We start from the raw sequence: 23,445 nt of genomic DNA, 5'->3' as shown, positions 1-23,445 counted from the left end.
TCAATCGACAAGTGGATAAAGAAACTGTGGTATATATATGTTGAAGGAATACTACGCAGCCATAAAAAGGAATGAATTAACAGCATTTGCAGTGACCTGGATAAGATTGGAGACTATTATTCTAAGTGAAGTAACTCAGGAATGGAAAACCAAACATTGTATGTTCTCACTAATATGTGGGAGCTAAGTTATGAGCACACAAAGGCGTAAGAATGATGCAATGGACTTTTGAGGCTTGGGGGAAGAGTGAGAGGGGGGCGAGGGATAGAAGAGTACAAATGTGGTGCATTGTATACTGCTTGGGTGCTGGGTGCACCAAAATCTCACAAATCACCACCAAAGAACTTACTCATGTAACCAAATAATACCTGTACCCCAATAACTTATAAAAAAATTAAAATAAAGATTAAAAAAAGGAAAAAACAAAAAAACCAAAAAATAACAGATGTTGGCATGGATGCAGAGAAAACATTCATACTCTGTTGATAAGAAAGTAAATTAGTTCAGACTATGCAAAACAGTATGGAAATACCTCAAGAAATTGAAAATAAAACTACCATTTGAATCAGCAATCTCACTACTGTGTATCTACCCAAAGGACACATGCACTGGTATGTTTATTGCAACACTGTTTACAATAGCAAAGTCATGGAAACAACCTAAGTGTCCGCCAACAGTTGATTGGAAAAAGAAAATGTGGCAGGCCAGGTGCAGTGGCTCACACCTGTAATTCCAGCACTTTGGGAGGCTGAGGCAGGCAGATCACCTGAGATCAGGAGTTTGAGACCAGCCTGGCCAACATGGTGAAACCCCTTATCTACTAAAAATACAAAGTTAGCCAGGTGTGGGGGCGGACACCTATAATCCCAGCTACTTGGGAGGCTGAGGCAGTGAATCACTGGATCTAGGAGGTGGAGGTTACAGTGAGCTGAGATTGCACCACTGTACTCCAGCCTGAGCAGCAGAGCAAAACTCCATCTTAAAAAAGAGACAAAAAGAAAAAAAAGAAAATATGGTATATAAGCACCATGGAATACTACACAGCCATAAAAAAGAATGAAATCATGTCCTTTGCAGCAACATGGATGGAGCTGGAGGCCATTATCCTAAGTGAACTAACATAGAAGCAGAAAATCACATATTGTATGTTCTCATTTATAAGTGGAAACTAAACAAATGGTATACACGGGCACAAAGACAGAAAAAATACTCTGGGAATGCCACAGTAGGGAAGGGATAATGGGTGAGAAATTACCTACTGGATACAATGTACAATATTTTGGTGATGGGCACACTAGAAGCCTAGTCCTCACCATTACGCATGTAATACCCATATAACCAACAAGCACATGTACCCCCAAATCTCAAATTTTTAAAAAAGAAGATGGGTCCTAAATAGGCATATCAAGGAGTGACTTCAAATTTCAACAGAGGTGGGATCTAATTCCAGCCTTCTGACCTAAAGAAGGGAAATTAACTTTAGTTGTTTATTTTCTGTGGTAACTGTTTCGCTACTGGATCACACTGTAGCTCAGTTGATGATAGAACTAGCTTTTCCCCTCAGACATTGTCACAACTTGCTAAAGGCTTACATTTTGGATCAAGCTTGACATACCCTCCTGCAATCCCCACCTTGCTCATATATACCACCTTTCACAGTGACTAGAGAAAGAGGAAAACTTTGCTTCAGAATTTAAGAACAAGTTTGTCTATGCATTAAAATATTTTTTAGAATAAAACAATTTAGGATTAAACCCTAATTTCAAAATAATCCTAAATCAGATTGAAATAAACTAGGTCCTGCACAACTTACTCAACTATGCGATCAATGTCCCAGTTCCTTTTATCTCTCCTGAATTGGTATCATTTACTCCCTTAATCCCTTTTAATTGCTCAAAAATTTTAGTTCTACCTGTTGATTATGGTGCCTGCCACATAGTAGACATGCAAATTTTATGAATGTAGTCAACCATTAAAAAGTAACTGAAGTGAAGAGGCTTCAGAAATGGGAGCAATAGAGGAGTTAATTGACTTAATGTCTGATAAAAATCCATTGCTTCTGTAAACACCATAAAAAATTTACCAATCTTTAAAGTTCAAATCTATAAGTATGGATTTCACCAAACTTTCTTGATTCCAGTTTTTAGAGGAGTCATTTCTTTAGATGGCAGTGAGGTACACCAGTGTATTAGTCTGTTCTCATGCTGCTTATAAAGACATACCTGAAACTGGGTAATTTATAAAGCAAAAGAGGTTTAATGGACTCACAGTTTCACATGGCTGAGGAAGCCTCACATTCATGGTGGAAGGCAAAGAAGGAGCAAAGATACATCTTACATGGCAGCAGGCAAGAGCTTGTGCAGGGGAACTCCCATTTATAAAACCATCAGATCTCATGTGGCTTGTTCACTATCATGAGAACAGCACAGGAAAGACCCGCCCCCATGATTCAATTACCTCTTGCTGGCTTCCTCCCACAACACATGGGGATTATGGGATCTACAATTCAGCATGAGATTTGGGTGGGGACACAGCCAAATCATATCAACCAGAAAAACTAATTAATTGAGAACTCCTAGCCATTTTTATTTCCTCACTGGGAAAGTAAGTTTCCTCATGGGAACTAAGGTTTATTCTGGGTCTTAGGTACCAAGCTCTTACTCTGCAATGTAAACCTTGGAATCCTCTTGTTACCATCAAATAACAGTCATTCTTGTCTTATAGGACAATGCTAAAAGAAATAAATAAAAAAGGAAAAAAGAAGAGATAGTGTACTTTATATATGGAAGTTTGAGCAATTTTTATTTTCAAGTTTGCAATAAAAAGTTCTAGGTTACAGAAAGTCCTTTAAATGACTTTCAATGCTCTCATAGAATCAATTAATAAAAGTATAGTATTCAAATGAAAGACAGCCAGTAATCTATTTTGTAGTGGGTTAGCTCTATAATTTAGTGATTAACTCTGCTAGTGTAGCCAGACTCCCTGGGTTCAAACACCAGCTCTACTGCTTACTGGCTTCTGGAAGAAAAGCTTATTTAGTCACTTTAAGATCCTGTCTTCCCATCTGCAAGAGAAAAGGAGGTTATTATGTTAAAAGTGATAACGCATGTTGTGTTTAGCAGAGCATGTTGCACAATCTAAGCAGCCAATATATATTAGCTATTATCATTTGGAGTATTGTATTGAATGCTGACATTAATTATAAGAAGACCACCTGACAACAAGAATTCATCCTGGGGAACATATTTTTTAACAGTACTTAACAGAATTGTTAAAGTTGCCCAGGGGAAGAAGGGATTTTGTCTCTCTTCAAATATTCATAGAATTCTCATGTGGAAGAAGAGGCCAAACTTAGACAAATAGGCAGTAGTTATGAGAAGAAAGATTTCACCTTAATATAAGCAAAAATATCAGACAATATGAGTTGTCCAATGATGAAGAGTTTCATAGTAAACTTCTGGTCACTAGAAGCATTCAAATAGATAACCATATGGCAGATATATTTTCCCTAAGTCTCAACGTACCAGTCATTCTGGACTTATTTCTGTTCCTGGAATATCCCCCTCTCTTCCCCATCTGTGGATCTTCACACATATGCTGCTTCTGCTCGAAAGGCTCCCACTTCTTTCTTACGCTCCATCCAAAACATATTTATTTCTTCTGTTTGACCCTTTTTCATCCTTCATGTTTTAGACTCAGCTTTCTTTGATTTATCTTTCTCTTGCATTCTTTACTTCCTATGTCATATTATCCATTCCAACTAGCTGTAATTATTTTTTTCAATTTTTATTTTAGATATGGGGAGTAGATGTGCAGGATTGTTAGATGAGTATATTGCATCCAAGTGGTGAGCATAGTACCAAATAGGTAGTTTTTCAGCCCATGTCTCCATCCCTCCCTCTTCCCTCTAGTACTCTGCAGAGTCTGTTGTTCCCATGTGTATGTCCATAAGTGCTCAATGTTTAACTCTCACTTATAAGTGAGAACACAGAGTATTTAGTTTTCTGTTCTTACATTAACTTGCTAAGGATTATGGCTTCTAGCTCCATCCATGTTGTTGCAAAGGACATGATTACATGATTTCATTCTTTTTCATGGCTATGTAATATTCCATGGTGTATATGTACCACATTTTCTTTATCCAATTCACCATTGATGGACACATAGGTTGATTTCACGTCTTTGCTATTGTGAGTAGCATGGTGAGTGTATGTATCTTTTTGGTATAACGATCTTTTTTCCTCTGGTTATATGCCCAGTAAAGGGATTGCAGGGTTAAATGGTAGCTTTGTTTTAAGTTCTTTTGAGAAATCCCAAAACTGCTTTCCACAGTGGTTGAACTAACTTATACTCCCATTAATAGTAGATAAGTGTTCTCTATTCTTTGAAGCCTTGCCAGCATCTGTTTTTTTTTGTTTTGCTTTGATTTTTTTTTTTTTTTTTTTTTACTTTCAATGATGGCCATTCTGCCTCATGTGAGGCCAAAACAGCATGGCACTGGTCCAAAAACAGGTGCATATAACAATGGAACAGAATTGGAAACTGAGAAATAAAGCAACATACTCACAACCAACTGATCTTTGACAAGGCTCACAAAACCAAGCAATGGGGGAAAGGACTCCCTATTCAATAAGAGGTGCTGGGATAACTGACCAGCCATATGCAGAAGAATAAAACTGGACCCGTACCTTTCCCCATATATAAAAATTAACTCAAGATGGATTAGAGACTTAACTGTAAGACCTCAAACTCTAAAAATCCTAAAAGAAAATCTAGGAAATATCCTTCTCATCATTGGCCTTGGCAAATCATTTTTGGCTAAGTCCTCAAAAGCAATTGTAACAAAACTAAAAATTGATAAATGGGACCTAATTAAGTTAAAGAGCTTCTGCCCAGCAAAAGAAATCATCAGCCGGGAGTAGTGGCTCATGCCTGTAATCCCAGCACTTTGGGAGGTCAAGGCTGGCAGATCACCTGAGATCAAGAGTTCAAGACCAGCCTGGTCAACATGGTGAAACCCTGTCTCTACTAAAAATGCAAAACTTAGCCAGGCGTGGTGGCACATGCCTGTAATCCCAGCTACTTGGGAGGCTGAGGCAGGGGACTTGCTTGAACCTGGAAGGTGGAGGCTGCAGTGAGCCAAGATTGTGCCACTCTACCCTGGGCAACAGAGCGAGAATCGGTCTCAAAAATAAAATAATAATTATCAATAGAGGAAACAGATAACCTAAAGAATGGGGGAAAATATTCTCAAACTATGCATGCAACAGAGGTCTAATATCCAGAATCTATAAGAAACTTAGATCAACAAGCAAAAAACAAATAATCCCATTAAAAAAACGGGCAAAAGACATGAACAGACACTTCTCAAAAGATGACATACAAGTGGCCAACAAACATATAAGAATGCTCATCCTCACTAATCATAGAGAAATGCAAATTAGTTGTAATTATTTTTTTGTTTCCCTTTCTCAAAAGACTGAAAACTTACATTGCTGTATCCCCAGTGTCTGGTACATAGTAGGTGCTCAACAATTTTTTTTTGTATTTATGTATAAATCTTAAATAAATGATTACTGTTTTATATATATTTATATTTATACTCTAAATTTCCTTAAAACTCTCCAAAACTATGGCGCTATGAAGGGGAATGAAAACTCTTCATCTTAGCCTTTTGTTTTTGTTTTTGGAGTGAGGCAAAAGAAATCCTATTGAAATATAGGAATTGTATTGATATTCAGTATCATATCATTCTTTTTTTATTAATTAATTTTTTTTTGAGATGGAGTCTCACTCTGTCACCCAGGCTGGCGTGCAGTGGTGAGATCTCGGCTCACTGCAACCTCCACCTCTTGGGTTCAAATGATTCTTCTGCCTCAGTCTCCTCAGTAGCTGAGACTACAAGCGCGTGCCACCATGCTCGGCTAATTTTTGTATTTTTAGTAGAGACAGGTTTTCACCATGTTGGCCAGGCTGGTCTCAAACTCCTGACCTCAAGCAATCTGCCCACCTCGGCCTCCCAAAGTGCTGGGATTACAGGCATTAGCCACCATGCCCTGTTGGGTATCATTTATTTTTGACATAACCAGCCTCAGGCTACTGTAGTATGAAGGCACAAACTCAAATGTCTGTAGGGGCAAAATATGTAATGTGATAGGTAAAGTACACCATACACTTCATTAAAAAGTGGGGAATGGCGACATCTATGATGAACTAGAGAGTACTTTCCCTACTTAAAGGCGTTTACGTTTCATTGAAAACAATAACAAAACCGTGTGCAAGAAACAAAACACCTCCATGAATCTGATGTGATCTTTCTACCACCAGTCTGTTACCTCTGCTCTAGGATAATAAGATGTAGTAATTAAATTCACAGAGTCTCCAAACAGTAGTTTAGTTTCATATAATTTCAAAATATATAGTTAGACTTGTTTACTTAAAATTCACCTGTATCTTATTTTCTTTACCGTTTAGTGAAAATGGTAAGAAAATAACAATGGTAGACAAAAATAGAATCAGATAGACTAGCATTAATTAGAATAAAGGGTTTTGACAATGTAATAAAGTAGTGATGACCTAAAGTTGAGATTATATGCTTTGCCCAAATTTTTTAGAATATCAGGTTTTTGAAATTTGTAAATACTTGAAATAATAATTCTTAGCAGGTGCAGAGGAAAATATTACTAGATACTGCAGATTAGCTTTAAATGAAAATTTTGCAGTGAATTTACATTTGATTAATTCAAGGAATTGCTTAAGATTTAAACTTGTAATTTTGAGTTGATGACTTAGTGACTACAAGGTCACTGAAATGTGCCCTGGCATTATCATTAATTCTCCAAACCTCAATACTTGCATGCAACAGGATAGAGTTTCTAGATGTGAAGCTTGTCTTTATCTCTTTTTCTCTTTCTTCATCTCTTGCATTCTTTTAAAAATTAGTCTAGATTTTCAAAAAGGAATGCAGAAATCTTTTAAATAATTCTAAGCTTTTTATTTTGAAACAAATTTAAACAAAAGTTGCAAGAACAATGCAAATAACTTTTTTTGTAGAACAATTTGAAATTGGTGCTCCATTACCCCCAGATACTTTAATGTACATTTTCTACAAGTAAACATAGCTCAATACCACCATCAAATCCTTAGACTCAAGGTTCACCAGTTGTTGGAACTGTGGCCTTTATATAGCAAAAGGATCCAGTTTAGAATTACGTGTTGCATCTAGTTTTCATGGCTCTTGTCTCCTTTAATGTGTAACAGTTTCTCAATTTTTCCTTGACTTTCATGACCCTGACACTTTTGAACCTTCATGACCAATTGTCTTGTAAAGTATCGGTTGTTTCTTTATTTTTTGAGTCAGGTTATTATTCATCTTTGGCAAGAATGTCACAGAAATTAAGCTCTTTTTTCCATTTCATCACATTAGGTTGTGCGTGATGACATTTTGTCCCATTTTATAGAGAAATATTTTGTAGGTACATACTCCATTCCTCATTAAGCTTTCAATTTATTTATGTTTACCTATGTGTTTGTTTCCATCAGCGTAGATTCATGGATTCCTAGTTTAATTAAATATATTTTATTTTCAAATATATTTTAATGTTTAAATACAGCCACAGGCTGGTATCTGTATTCTTGGATGTGTCTTCATCATTCATTGCCAATCCCTTTGTGGTAAATCCATCACCCTTCTATCAATCTATCTACCTACCTATCTATATCAATCAATCAAGCAAGCTATATAACTATCTATCCTTTTGTATCATCTGTCTCTTTCTTTATTTTCTATATATCATCTTTAGCTATGTCGAGTACTGAAAATATTGAGACCCCACTAGCAATGATCACACCTAGCACTCAGTTGTCTACTAAAAGAAGCTAGCATTTTTTTGGAAAAATAGGTGTTTTCAGGAATTGAGCAAAGAAGGTACACAATGAGGCAGAAACAAACTGTGGAACCAGAAAGTAAAAAATAAATAATACACACACGCATTTTTACCTGCATTTTATGCCTCTTTATACATTTGGGAATTAGGAGTTTATGCCCGTTTTGCTCAGTCTAACCTAACACTACCAAGATCATTCTAGTTTCCTTCTTTTCCAATTGTTATAATTACCCTGAAGATAGTGAGAAGCCTGACTCCCCTAATGGAGGATATATCTACTTTTATCATCAACCTGCTCTTATGAAATCAGTCGCCTGCCACTGCCTGTCCTGTCTCCCTGCACTGACACCTTCTTCACCCCACTTGGTCTCTGACACCCCACATCTCACTGCCTCAGTGCCTATGTCTCTTCAGCCTTCTAAGGCCCCACTTCCCTCAATGGGTTGCTGTGGCTCCTCAAGTACTAGCATGTACACTTACCTTGCTGGGACCTACCTACGGACTTTTGGATTGAATTTTTCAGGAAAAGAAGAAGAAAAAGAGAACAGAATGGTACATCTCAGTAGAAAATAAATCCTGGAGAAATAAAAGGACACAAATGCCCTGGCCCACTAAGGAATCATAAACTATTTAGTGTGCACATACCCTTTGATGCCAAGAGTATAGGGGGGTGGAATGCCAAGGAGATGTAGAGATAGTGTGAAATAATTACATTCTAAGCAAAAACACTAAACCTTTAAACACTGCTTTCCTCAAACATCTCCAGTAGCTCCTGTGTCTATATGTGTAAAATTAATATATTATCCCTTTCTCCAAACAAACAGAAAAAAGTCATGGCTCATTGGTTTAGAGTTTGAATCCTTGACACTGCATTTGCTTCTAGGTTGCCTATGAACATATTTAGAATGGTGTGAACAACACTGCTGCTATGAAAATTTAAATTTTATTTATTTCTTGCTTTTGTGATTAACCTGTCAACCTTAACATTCGTGAGACCATGGTGTAGAGGGCTTTGTATTTATTATCCCCCTAAAATGCAGTATGCAGAAATGTTCTCTAAATCTCTCTCTGACCTGAAATCCCAGGGAAACCTTGTAATAATAGGTTCGTTTATAGTCTGGCTGTGGTTTTTGCCTTCAACAGAGTCTAAAATGCCTTAAACGTCTCTGGTATAGATTGCATTTTTGTCTGCATTCAAAATATGTTTAAAATTAATTTTAAAACTCACCAAAACATCCTCATGAAATCAGCAAATTAGATCAAGCAAAAGACAACCATACATACCATACAATATATGCCCCTTATCTGAATGTGGATATGTTGTTATAGTTGATCTCCGTCACTGAATTCTCATGAAGTTGCCATAGAAAATGAATAGATGTTCCTAAAAGTAGCTATGGGGCATTAAGTCTACTCAGATGAATACTTTCATAACTATGACCTCAAATACAAAACTGATAAATCCACAAACATTAATTTTTTAACCTTAATTCTTTCTAGTCTACATTTCAAATGAGAAACATAAAATAAAGATGATACCTTGTATCCAGGATCTTTAAAGAACAAGCTCCAATTTTGAAATAAATCAGAGATGAGGCTAGAATAATAACACATCTTACATTTCTGTAGTACTCATATTTTTGCAATACACTTTCTGTAATGCTTTCTTATTTGCTGCTAAGAACAGCACGATAATTATAAAAAAAAAAAATCCTGGCCTCCTATGTATCTTGGGATTCAGATCCTTGTCTCCTGCTCTGCTTCACAATTGGATATATGACTTTGGACAAGTTATGCTAACTTTCTGCACCCAGAGAATACAAAAAAGAGTTAGATCAGATCACAAGACCTTAGGATGGCTTTGGCAGTTTGGTCAAACCTACAGCTCCTTTAAGAATAATGTTTTAAAATTCATCATGTAAAATAAAATAAAAAGGATTATAAATAAAACCAATTATATTGAAATTCAGTTATCAAAGTATTAAAAAAGCAAATTTGGCCGGGTGCGGTGACTAACGCCTGTAATCCCAGCACTTTGGGAGGCCAAGGCGGGCAGATCACGAGGTCAAGAGATCAACACCATCCTGGCCTACATGGTGAAACCCTGTCTCTACTAAAAATACAAAACTTAGCTGGGCATGGTGGCATGTGCCTGTAGTCCCAGCTACTCTGGAGGCTGAGGCAGGAGAATTGCTTGAACCTAGGAGGCGGAGGTTGCAGTGAGCCGAGATTGCACCACTGCACTCCAGCCTGGTGACAGAGCAAGACTCCATCTCAAAGAAAAAAAAGCAAATTTATGATGTGGTGATATGTGTGTCTCTTTATTATAGTATTAAATAAAAGGTCTAGTGGTGAATTCATAACTAATTTTAAGTAGTAATGAGTATAAGTAGCACTTTAAGATATCTGCAACAACTCTAATGTGATTTTTAAATATCCATAATTTCTATTAGTGACAAAGTCACAGGTACTCCTAATAACACTATGGTTCATTGCCTACATTCATCATTAACGGAAATACTAAATGTTAATAACAAACTAGAGAAAATAAAAATATCATCTCTTTTTCTCCCATTCAAATTTACAAATGCCCTGAATTCTATTCATTAGGTGATCCCAAAGAAATTTTCCAAGAAAAATATTCCAGGACTTTGTAAACATTCCTGTTAGATAGGTAGGGTGGCATACATCTAGATCCATTCTCCTCAAAGTACAGTCCATGGACCAGCTGAATCAGCATCACTTACCTGGGAGCTTCTTAGAAATGCAGAATCTCAGCCCCCACCTCAGATCTACTGAACCATAATCTGTATGTTTACAAGATCCCAGATTGATCTGGAAGTCGACACTAGTGTTTGAGAAGTGCTGTTTTAGATTAAGTTGTTCAGTCTGTGTGGGTGCTTTTCAAGCTATGTTCAAATCAAGTGCCTCAGGATTCCTTGGATCTATAGTGAACTTCCATTTTTGAAAACTTAACCGTTATACCCAAAGTCTAAGAAGTTGGTGACAGGCCTACCAGAGAGGAGAGCAGCACTCTTGGACACAAAATGGAGATTTTAGTAGCAAATTAGATTACGAGTTATTTAAGGATCAGTAATTCATGGGGTTTGGATTGCTTTGGTGAATTGAAGAGCTCCAGGTAGATAGTTTGAGATTTGGCTGAAGCGAATTGTCTCTGAAAAGTGGGAGAGAAAAGATAAGTCTGACCACAAAACTATACAGTTCCAAGTTTCACTTTATTAAGTATAGGCAAAATTTGTCCCTGTGATTTGGTTTTAGCACCATAACTATTTGCATATCACAGTTAATGTTCTTGTGAATATGTTTTTCATGGTTCTGGAGCCAATTATATAGGTCTATAAAATACTAAGCAGTTAGTGTTTTTCAAACTGAATCACTTCTACATGGGGAGGAAAAGCAGCTCCTAAAGTACTTAAAGTGAAATTCTCTAATGGAAATTTCAGGCCGGGCACGGTGGCTCACATGCCTGTAATCCCAGCACTTTGGGAGGCTGAGGCAGGTGGATCGCAAAGTCAGGAGTTCAAGACCAGCCTAGCCAAGATGGTGAAACCTCATCTCTAGTAAAAATACAAAAATTAGCCAGGCATGGTGGCGGGTGCCTGTAATCCTAGCTACTTGGGAGACTGAGGCAGAGGATTGTTTGAACCTGGGAGGCAGAGGTTGCAGCAAGCCAAGATCGCGCCACTGCGATCCAGCCTGGGTGACAGAGCAAGACTCTGTCTCAAAAAAAAAAAAGAAAAAGAAATTTCAATGCAGTATGTGTTTTTGAGCATCTATTTTTCATCGAGTGGTGGAAATTTAGGTATCAATAAGACACTGCCCCTACCGTAAATGAACGTCCAGTTTATTTGGGAACTGGGCAAAAAAAAAAAAAAGATCGTTGACTATAACAGTGTAAGTTCTATGATAGAAGCAGACACACAAGACCTTAAGTAGTATGTGGGACTGCATGAGACTTGAAGTTCGTTTTTACTTCTTCAGTCATTGACTCAATTACTTCTTTTTTGGTTCATTCTTAGGTTCATTTATTCAACAATATTTATGGGTCATGACCCGCTTCACACACCAGTCTTTATGACTGAGCATAGAATGCTGACATTGAAAGGGCTAAAACAGGCATAGGTTGAAATTATTTTGGGTTTTGTATGGCCTATTTAGAACATTGTGTCTTATCCAACAGGGAAGTGGGAAACTCTAAAGGATTTTTAAAGAATGAAGTAACCAATCAGGGTTAATTTTAATATAATCATGATTGGGGCAGTCATGAGAGGTGACCCAAAATAAGTCTTCAGAAGGTTATTTCATGGTTTTAAGCCTGGAAAAATCATTCTTCTGTGCACTTACAGGTCCTTTACATATTAAAAAAATCTCTCATTCACTTTTTATTAATAATATCGACAGTTGGTCAAATATTCATGTTGAAATATGATAGTATGACACACTTTTTGTAGTCAGGTTTTAAAAATCTTTGGTTCAACAATAAAACTAACAATTTTTTCTACCATTATTTTGCAGCTTTGGACACTTGTCTTGATCTTATGGCCAGTCATTATTTTCATAATTTTGGCTATTACTCGGACCAAATTTCCTCCAACTGCAAAACCAACTTGTAAGTAAATGACATTTGTTTATTTCCCTAATTTTTGGATTCTAGTTAAAAATTTATTTTGGTACCACTTTAGTGTTTCATTTCAAAAAAATTTTTTGGTATGGTGTTTTCACTTGGAAGGATTAATATGAACAATTTGTGTGTTTTTTACCCTAGATTTTCAAGTTAGTCAGAAAGTTGAGTTTGTAATATTTATCTAGAAAAATATGAAGCTTGTAGAAGCCAGAAAATATTTTAGCCTTTATAAAATTTTGACCCATTTATTATTCACAGCAAAACAAGCAGCAATCTCATGCTATATCATTCTTTACTTTTGTAAGGGAAACCATAGTCTTGTATTTGATCAACTGAACAAATGAAAATCCAGAATAGTATACAAATCTCTTCTCTCTCTTTAGGGCTGATATTTGAGTGGTGTAAGCGTGTCAACACATTTAGTTCAAGAGAAGATTGTTCTCTAATTAGCGCTCTTTCAGTTACGTTTAGTAATTGTCAAATTGTAAAATGGGCAGAATGCCCAACACTCCGTTATTTTCTTTTGGATCCAGAATGAAAAAGTAGAAAGGACTAAGAAAAGTCCTCAGAACTGAGGAGGATGAGGGTTTTAACCCCAGTGGCTTGATGAATGCTGTTTTCGTTTTTATTTTTTCCCTGTGAAGCCAGTTTTCTTAAAAGAGGAGGAAAAGTCAAACCAGATGCTTCTTGCTTCACAAAGCAGCCATCTCCTAAAAAGCTTCTTGTAAATCAAATTTCTATAAATTAGATTGTATTTCACATAAATTATGGTAATTTGCTGTGTAAAAGAAGACAATGCTGAATTATTTTGTAAAGAGAGCAAAAAGCTAGTGACTTTTAAAACTAATTAGTGTTTTTGAATCACCCAGTTCTAAGAAATCAGATGAGAACTATAGCAGAATTTACGTGAATCGTGCTCAGTAGGCTAATTCAAAAGAAAATGTCAACTCAGTTAGTGGAAAGCATTTAAACTGTTGGCGCTAGAATAAATAATTTCTTACATTTAAATAGTACCTTATTTCTTTTTTGTTTTGTTTTGTTCAGACGTAGTCTCACTCTGTTGCCAAGGCTGGAGTGCAGTGGCGTGATTTCGGCTCACTGCAAGCAAGCTCCGCCTCCCAGGTTCACACCATTCTCCTGCCTCAGCCTCCTGAGTAGCTGGGACTACAGGTGCCCGCCACCACGCCTGGCTAATTTTTTTTTGTATTTTTAGTAGAGACGGGGTTTCACCGTGTTAGCCAGGATGGTCTTGATCTCCTGACCTTGTCATCCACCTGCCTTGGCCTCCCAAAGTGCTGGGATTACAGGCGTGAGCCACCGTGTCCAGCCAATAGTACCTTATTTCTAAAGGATTTTTTCTCAGGTCATTGGAGTTATTGATGAGATTTTATTTGATTGTTCATAAAAACAGCATAATTTTGCTCTCTTCATATTATGTGTATATTAGTTATTTATAACAGATTGACTCCACCGTATACTGTTGGAGTTTATATGTTTGTTCATATCTTAAGTAGCATGGGTCTCAGAAATAATCCATTTATATATTTGTACATATCTTAAGTAACATGGGCTTCAGGAATACCATATAAGTAGGACAAATACTCTTAAATATTCTGGTTTAATATGTTATCAATTTTTTAACAATAGTGATGGGAGGATTTTAATAGCTCCTTACAACACCTATTTTCACCAATTTCTTGTTTTTAAGGACTTTTCAGTTACATAAAGTTCCTCTTGTAAAACTTCCAAGAGAGAAATAGGTCTTTGAATGAGCAGTCTTAAATTAATTGGTGTTACCTGATAGCATTAGAGATTCATGGAGAAAACTGTGGAAAGCTCTTATAATTCTACTAAATTAGGAAGAAAAAAAAATACTAGAGAAATAATGTGACATGTGCCTCTTAGGCCTAATCTAAACGGCTTTGAAAAAACATTGTATCTGGGAGGAGATGAATAACTTTTTACTGTGGGTCTATTATCATACTCTAATAATAACTAGCCAAGGAAGTGATTATCTTTCTGTTTATGGGTAGGACAATACAAAATTATAGGATGATTCAAACACTGAAAGTATGTTTGTTAGTCTCTTAGACCTTATCAGACTCAGTCTAAAAAATAGTTTTTTGGTTTGTTATTACAACTAGAAGTGACCCTCTCACTTTACAAATGAGAAAACTGCAACACAGGGAGATTACAGTTTGCCAAAATTCAATCATGTGGGGTAGGAAAGAAAGGCGGTGAAAACTGCTTCTTTGTCTATGAGATTTACCGCATCTTACCCTTTTACATACAAATTTTTTCTAAGTCTGAAACTCCTATTTGGGTAAATAAGAGCCAAATGAAAATTATGCCCAAAGTTTCAATACATTCTATAATCAATAGAATATAAACTGTAATTTTGTAATCAGAGGTGGTATGGCGTAATTTGGAGAATGTAAGACTGGTAGAGAAGCAGTTACTTTTTCTTCCCCCCCCCCCTTTTTTTTTTTTTTGAGGCAGAGTCTCGCTCTGTCACCCAGGCAGTGGTGCGATCTCGGCTCGCTGCCACCTCTGCCTCCCGGGTTCAAGCAATTCTCTGCCTCAGCCTCCTGAGTAGCTGGGATTACAGGCAACCCGCCACCATGCCCGGCTAATTGTTGTATTTTTAGCAGAGACGGGGTTTCACCATCTTGGCCAGATTGGTCTGGAACTCCTGACCTCGTGATCCACCGCCTCGGCCTCTCAAAGTGCTGAGATTACAGGTGTGAGTCACCGCGCCTGGCCTTTTCCCCCTCTTTTGTCGTAGAAAGAATAACTTTGAGATGACAGTTTGGATTTAGATGCTTTTATCCTGTTTTTAAAATTGCTCTTGTTTTTCTTTGTTTCTCATATATGTCTTGTATGCTGAAAGATTAGAATTGGCCAATAATTCATCATAATAAAAATATTTCTTGCTCTCATACTGTGTACCAGACACTTAGTAAGGTGGTTACTGTATTATTCATCTCACAGTTGAGAAAACTAATGCACAGAGAACTTAAGTATCTTGACCAAGATGGTACCGTTAATACGTGGTGGTGTCAGGATTTGAAACCAAGCAGTCTGGCTCCAGAATCTGGTTTTAAGCTCATGAACTCACATTTCTTACATCTAGTAGTCAGTACTAATTGTTCACATTGCATCATTTACATTTTGTAAAAGTGAACTAAAATTAGAAACTAGGATTGGAAGCACCCCTGCTTTGTCTCAATTATGAAATCAAGAAATATGGGGAGTAGTTGCATTCCAATGTATGTATTAGAGTTATCCCAACTATTAGTATTCAGTGCTACCTGTGTCCAACTAATTCTTCATGAAGCATTGTAGCTGAAGTATCATAGAAATTAGGTCCTCTTTAATAGAGTTAAAATCATTTGTGGGCTACAGTGCTAGTTGGGCAATAGAGAAGTGAAGACGAAACTCTAGAATCCACCTCTAAATGAAACTCAGCCATGGTGGGTCCCTCAGTCTTCATCATTAGATCATGGGTGTGCTGGAGAACAGGGTGCAGTCTGGAATCCTGCACTCATGCCCTTGCCCTCACATACCACGGGAAAAGTCAGCAGCAAGAGCAAGGCCAGAACCTCACTCCTCTGACTTTCACAACCCTCATCAGTGAGATGCCCCACAGGCTCTTTCAACATTAAGACTGTACAATAGCTCCTCTTAACAATTCAGGCACTGGAGTCATAACAACATGCATGGATCCCACAACAACTTCTGTTCTGCAATACTGTGGGTACATTCTACTCCCAGAAGAGTCAGGCAGGTCTGTAGGACTTGATGACTTGATAACTCATTTAGAACAAATATAATTAGTGACGTAAAGGATTCCCTTCATAGTCTTTTTGATTGTTGGGCATCTGGAGAAGTCTGCATTTTTGATGAGCAGGAACCAGCTGCAATCCCTGACACCACTGGTGCTGGTCCAGGTAACATACATATTCCTGACATCACCTGACTTCACTCACTCCCTTTTGTGTTGCAACAAACGGCTTAGGTAACTAGCCTCTGCAAATGATAAATCCCAGGTAAAGAAAACCTTTAAAGCCTGGCAGGCAGGCCCTAATTCTTCTCATTCAAACAGGGAAGAAATGAGCTGAGGTGCCAAGTTTGAAGTAGTTTCAATCTCTTATAATCTCCACATGCAGCAGCTTGTCAAGAGGCAAATGTTAAAGCCAAAAAACCCTGCTTAGGATCAAGGGCCAACAAAACAGCACAAATCTCTACAAGACACACTTAGACTAAGCCAAGCTGTAATGTGCAGCAAGCTTATTTTGTCTCCCTTTAATACACACATACCCAGGAATGTCCAGGCAAGCAGTCCCTAATTACTGTGCAACTATTTTTCAAGTACAGTAAAACCCTGACAGAATGAGATAAGTAGACTCCAAAAAAAGTAGTCATGTCAAACAAGGAGTCACACTTTTGTGAAGTTAATGAAAAACAATGTTTTTCTATTGTTCCCTAAATACCTCTAAAAGTAAAATGAAATCATACTGTGCAATTATGACCATACATTACATTAAGCCCCAACTATCTCAAGGCTGTCACTTTCTAACACTCCTGGGTCCTCTGCGGATAAGAAATTCAGCCCATCTCGCATGTGAAAATCAGGGCTGGTGGAAGGCAGGAGCCAGCCATGAATTGAATTATATCCAAATTTATATTATCACAGAGTTATACTAAATAGCACCCATCCAGATGTTACTCAACAGCTTTGGTAAATGCAAGAACATCTAACATTTTCGGCCTCCAAAGCACACACTTTATCTTCAGGGATGCATACAAGTAATAACAGGGATGAACATTTATTGAACACTTTGCTATGTGTCAGACACTGTGCTAAGTACTTTGCATGCCTTAGTTAATACTCACATCATTTCTTTGGACCTTGTAATAGGATTGTCCCTATTTTAAAGATGAGAAAATTGAGACACAAATAATGTGTTAAGTAATTTACCAATGTTCACATGGTTATTATGTGCTGGAGCCTGGATTTTTGGACAAGATACCTGCAGACAGGTGGTTTTATCTAGGTCATGGGTGCCACCGATGGCGGTCCTGAGGTCCGGTTCGTTACAATAACTCATTTTTCTTCCTCATACCACTTATTAGGACTATCATAGATTGAGCATTGCTGTAAAAATGAACTCAAGTTGTTTTTCTACTCGTTGGTAGCTCTGGGAAAAAAAATGTGAGAAGGAGGATTGAAATTGTTGATCAGCAAGTGGTTTGTGGGATCCATGCATGTTGTTATGACTCCAGCACTCAAATTGTTAAGAGGAGCTATTGTACAGTCTTAATGTTGAAAGAGCCTCTGGGGCATCTCACTGATGAGGGTTGTGAAAGTCAGAGGAGTGGGGTGTGTTCTGGCCTTGCTCTTGCTGCTGACTTTTCCTGTGGTATGTTTTCAGGGGAGTGAGGACAAGGGCATGAGTGCAGGATTCCAGACCGCACCTTGCTCTCCAGCACACCCATGGTCCAATGATGAAAACTGAAGGACCCACAGGAAATAATTTCGTTTGCTATCTTGATTGGCTAAAAATTTATGTAGGTTTTTTTTGTTGTTGTTGTTCTGAGAAGCTCAGAATTCATCATCATTTGTCTTTTGCTGTGGATTGCCCAATCCAGTTTCTGCATTCTCATGAGTACCAGCAACACTAGTTAGTCTTTCAGGTTAGAAACATCTGAATCATCCATGACTGCTCCCTTCCTTTACCTCCCATAACCGCTGGCATACAAGTCAGAACCCGTTTGTGAAATGTGTCCGAGAGTTACTGCTGCCCTTCCATCCTTCCTGCCACCCCTTGGTTCAAGATCCCATTGTCTCATGCTTGGATTGCTTCCATAGATTTGTGACTGTGTGAAAGTGTGTGTGTGTGTGTGTGTGTGTGTGTGTGTGTGTATGTGTGTCTGGAAGCCCTAACTCCAACTCTTTCCATGTTTCATCATCAGATAATCTCCCTAGAATACTATTTGGGCCCATTAGGTTTCACCTTCTCTTTGTCTGACTTTCAAGACCTGCATAATCAGGATTCTTCCAACTTTGTGTTCATTCTGTTCTGCAGTAGAATGCCTGTGCTTAAGGAGGAGGTGTCTGAATGTCCTCCAGACATCTCATTCTCACTCCCACATTGATGCATGTCCTTATATCTTCCCCGCATGCCAGTTAAAAGCCAAGCTCACATCCAGGGTGCTCCCATTTAGCCTTGTCTGATCACTCAAACCCCAATCAATTTTCCTTTATATCTCTCTTGTTGAAGTATTGGCTTATAATGGTCTTTGAGTGTTTGATGCTTCAATCTTGACTCATTTATTGGATAGATAATACATTAATAGCAGAAATCACATCATACCACTGTACTCACAAGGTACAGCATGATTCCTAACAGGGAACACAGTCAGAATGCAACAGGTCAGAATCTGATACAGTTTGGAAGATTTATATGGGTGACTGGATTACAAAATTCACTCAATGATGGATAGTAAAAAAAACTCAATGTGAGTCTGAGATGGGTAAGGGACAAGGAGTTAGTTTGTTCTGGTTTGCTATTTACTTTTCAGATCCAGGTAAATCTGATTATGAGATCAAAATAAAGTCTATAATGCCCTTATGGAGGAAAGAAAATGAATATAAGGCCCCGTCACTCCTTCCCAGCTACATCCACCTGGGAATTTCCATCACAAATACGAAAGAGTTCCAAATATGTAGGAGAGATTTTTGTGTAGGAGCATTAACAGCCTGCTTCTTGCTTAAGAAGTTTCAGAACATTTTGGAACAGCTTTTGAATTTCACAGCCAAAGACCCATCCTGTACTTCCTCCATCAGCAAATTGTAGTAAGTGACTTTTTGGGAAACATTACTGACCCTTCGGATACCAACATGGAGATAAATTCTGTGGAAGCCATAGAAACTGAAATTGGGATTTGATTGGGACCCTGTTTCCTCCAGTGTCCCGTGCAGAGCTGTCTGAAGCATGCAGAGGGGAGGGAGATGTGGACGCGGCTGCATCACTCACAGGGATGACTACAGCTCCTCTTGGCAGTGGTCCATCTCCCCCAGCTCCTGGCCTGACTCTCATGCAATGTGGATGGGCATGCCCTAATGCCAGCTAACATGATGACAAGATTTCTCAGCTAATGCCTTCTTAGGCTCAGTATACAGAATTGCATCAGAGAATAGGAAACATCTCTGAAGTACAACAAAACTTAATTTTAACAAGTAGAAAAGTTAAGAGTAAGGAAGGGTATTTTCTCTCCATTCTGTATCATCCCCACATTGTGTGGTCTACCTTGCAATCTTCCCAAAGGTGATTGTCTCAGTGAAATTGGCCATGGGAACCAAATGTCTTCTGGTTTTTACTCCTTTTCTCTTTCCTTCCTAAGAGCAGAGGGCCTTTTGTCAGACAGGGCCTCCTCTCAGATAGGGAGTGCTAATGTCCAAGTCTATCCGGTAAGTAAAGATGAATGGTTGAATATTTATAACATCTTTGTAACATTTTTTTTTTTTTTTTGAAATAGAGTCTGTCTCTGTTGCCCAGGCTACAGTGCAGTAGCGCAATCTCGGCTCACTGCAACCTCCGCCACCCGGGTTCAAGTGATTCTCCTGCCTCAGCCTCCTGAGTAGCTGGGGTTACAGGCATCCACTAAGATGCCTGGCTAATGTCAGATTTACCTGGATCTGAGAAGTAAATAGCAAAAACAAAACTAAACTAAACAAAAACTTGATATACTTAGATTAGTGCCTGCTATATGGTAAGAGCTATAAAAGTATTGGACATTATTTTCTATACTGTATTATTTATGATACTATATTTGTATAGAGTATAGCATCTGTCCTTGAGTATCATGAAGCTAATCTAGTATCTTGTCATTATTTGTCAGATGAGGAAACTGAGGCTCAGAAATTTTGAGAGATGTTATGGGGCCAGGTGCCATGGCTCATGCCTATAATCCCAGCACTTGTGGGAGGCTGAGCTAGGTGGATCTTCAAGACCAGCCTGGCCAACATGGTGAAACCCTGTCTCTACTAAAAATACAAAAAATTAGCTGGGCCTAGCGGTGGTCACCTGTAATCCCAGCTACTTGGTAGGCTGAGGCAGGATAATTGCTTGAACCCAGGAGGCAGAGGTTGCAGTGAGCTGAGATCACACCATTGCACTCCAGCCTGGGCAACAAGAGTGAAACTCTGTCTCAAAAAAAAAAAAAAAAAAAAAAAAAGAAATTTTAAGAGACATTGTTAAAGTTTCACATTTATTCTTGCCATCATCACATATTTAAAGGGCGCCTGTTGCATCTATTAAGCACTAATTAAGAAAGCCATGAGCCCTCACAGCAATCAAGCCTATAAGAGAGCAATAAGTATATCAGAAACTATTGCAATGTGAAAAATTCCACAGTGGAGGTAGGTCCAAGACAGAAGCAAAGAAGTTGGAGTCAGCAACTGCCTGGGACCAAGGCAAGTGCAGTACAAAATTAGAGAGTTTGAAAAAACTCAGTGATCAAGATCAATAATAGTTCAAGAGAGAATTTTACAAAATCAAAATTAACACAAAACCTTATGATGAACAAAATATCAATATTCAAAGTAAAAACAGGATTGGGGTTACCAACTTTTCTTTTTCCTTAGCTCCAACATAGAGTTCAATGCTAAGACTTAGCATGAGTCTTGAAGAATGAGTAGGAGTTTTTCAGTTAGATAACCAGTGTCGTTGCATTTCTTACAGAAAGCAACTTACATGAGTGAGGACATGTAATGTGAAAGAGTTAGATGTGCCAGGAATTTGGAATCTCTTTTGCCTGAAAAAGGAAGATGCTTGTTGAGTACTAAAAGATAAGGCTGTTTGGTCCAAACCAAAAGTATTAGAGTTTATTTTTATTTTTTTGAGACAGAGTCTTGCTCTGTCACCCAGACTGGAATGCAGTGGTGCGATCTCAGCTCACTGCAACCTCTGCCTCCTGGGTTCAAGCAATTCTCCTGCCTCAGCCTCCCAAAGAGCTGGGACTACAGGTGTGCACCATCATGCCTGGCTAATTTTTGTATTTTTAGTAGAGACAGGGTTTCACCATGTTGGCCAGGCTGGTTTCGAACTCCTGACCTCAAGTGATCCACCCACCTCGGCCTCTCAAAGTGCTGGGATTACAGGTGTGAGCCATTGCATCAGGCCTAGACTTTATTTTAAAGGTGATGAGAAGCCACTGGAATTATTTTTACTAAATTAGTTTTATTTTTAAATGTTTATATATTTTTCTGACTATAGATATACATGCTCATTATTAAAAATTAAATAATGAGATACGAGTGTGCATACTGTAAAAAATGGAAGTCATGCATAATCTCAACCTCTAAAGAGAACCATTGTTAACATTTCAGTGTACATTTGCTAGGACTTTTTTCTATGCCTATACCAAATACTCACAAATACACACACATAGGCACACACGCACACACATGTGTACAAACAAATACAATGGGACCATTGGGACTAGACAATAGTTTAGAAGGTGTTCTTGCAGCTGTGTAGGAGATGGTTTTAAGGAGTAGGAGCTGGTGGCTGGATTGGGAATTCTGGAGTTAAGACTTCCACTTTGGTCTTCTTTTTCATGATCTCTTGATTGCCCAAGAGAAATAGTAACTGAGGCTAAAAGAAATCTGTGTACTTCTCTATCAGAGCTAGCTATTTCCTTAGGCATTTTAAACACCCCCTCCTTCAATCCTCCATTTTCTTTTCAAATTTTTTAAATGCAGATTTCTTTTAAAAATAGAGAATTACTCTTTATACTATGAAGGTTTTCAATGCAAGGTTAGCCATAACCCCCTAATTTCATACTGTCCAAAATAAGACTTACACAATTTAGGAGAAATTTGGGAAGTGAAAATGGAGCAAACTAAGGAGCAAATAATACAGAAATCACATGCTATTATCAATATTTTTCTTCTTTGTCTTTTCTCTATTTTGGGGATTTACAAACAGATGTACCCAGCTACTCTACCTCAATCAAAATGATCTAAGTATGTCTGCTGAAATAGATAGATGGCAGAGTATTACCCTAGGCTTTCTGAGTTGGCATCTAGAGGTGGAGGTGGAGTTGGAGGTGGTGGTGAGTGGGATGGTGTTGAGGACCAGACAGTTTAAATTTTGAAGAACTCGCCAGGTGATTCTTATGCTACTTCAAGTTTGTGAGCTACTTTTTCCTTTCTTTTCAACTTAAAAATAATTTTAGATCAGCTCATCACTGTGAAAACAAACCAGAGAATGGATTTAATTCTTTGAATAATCACAGAGAAGAACTTGCCTTTAACCTGAGTTAGCTTGCAGGCTTTCAGTGGCTGCCAGCATCCTATTCTTTTCAGCACTCAGTCTTTCACTGTAATCCTCAGGATATCAGAAGTCTCACACCATTCTTCATGTCTTATATTGAAGACACGTTTTTAGGACAGCTGAGAAGAGGAGCAAACCTCCTCTCAGAGGGTACTGTTGGAGCAGTGTCTAAGGAAGGACGTATTCACAATTTCCTTAACTGGTGTTTTTCCAAGATGATTTCATTGATGAGTTACATGCCCAGGGAACCCAGGTCCATGCAAACAAGCACTTCCCGCTCTAGCTTTATAACACTGCATTTATGGTTTCATAAATATCAAAAGAATGAGAAATGTCAAAATCTTTTCATTGTTTTGAAATTGCTGCCCTATGTGGAGATGGTAAAAAAACATGCTTCTGGAGATTTATATTCTACAAGGATGTGCCTAGGGCTGTTAAGAGCAGGACTGCGTTCTGACCTCAAGTTGCTTACGATCGAATTGTAAAGTGAAGAAACACACAAGATAGATTACGGGCCATAATATATTTTTAAAAACAAAAAGTTAAATATAATTAAAGTAGAAGTATTAAA

General features: G+C 38.0%; 1 protein-coding gene across 1 annotated transcript in view; it reads left to right on the top strand.

The window, feature by feature from the left end:
* Window positions 1-23,445, top strand: part of ABCA12 (ATP binding cassette subfamily A member 12) — a 204,750-nt gene that overhangs the window by 14,166 nt on the left and 167,139 nt on the right. The window contains exon 2 of the mRNA XM_024243578.2: window positions 12,423-12,516. Coding sequence (XP_024099346.2) covers window positions 12,423-12,516 — 94 coding nt within the window. The remainder of the gene's footprint in view (window positions 1-12,422; window positions 12,517-23,445) is intronic.

The sequence above is a fragment of the Pongo abelii genome, chromosome 11 (genome assembly GCF_028885655.2).
Source record: "Pongo abelii isolate AG06213 chromosome 11, NHGRI_mPonAbe1-v2.0_pri, whole genome shotgun sequence".
NCBI lineage: Eukaryota > Metazoa > Chordata > Mammalia > Primates > Hominidae > Pongo > Pongo abelii.
Note: the sequence above shows the minus strand (reverse complement) of the source record. Positions and strands in the feature narration are given on the sequence as shown.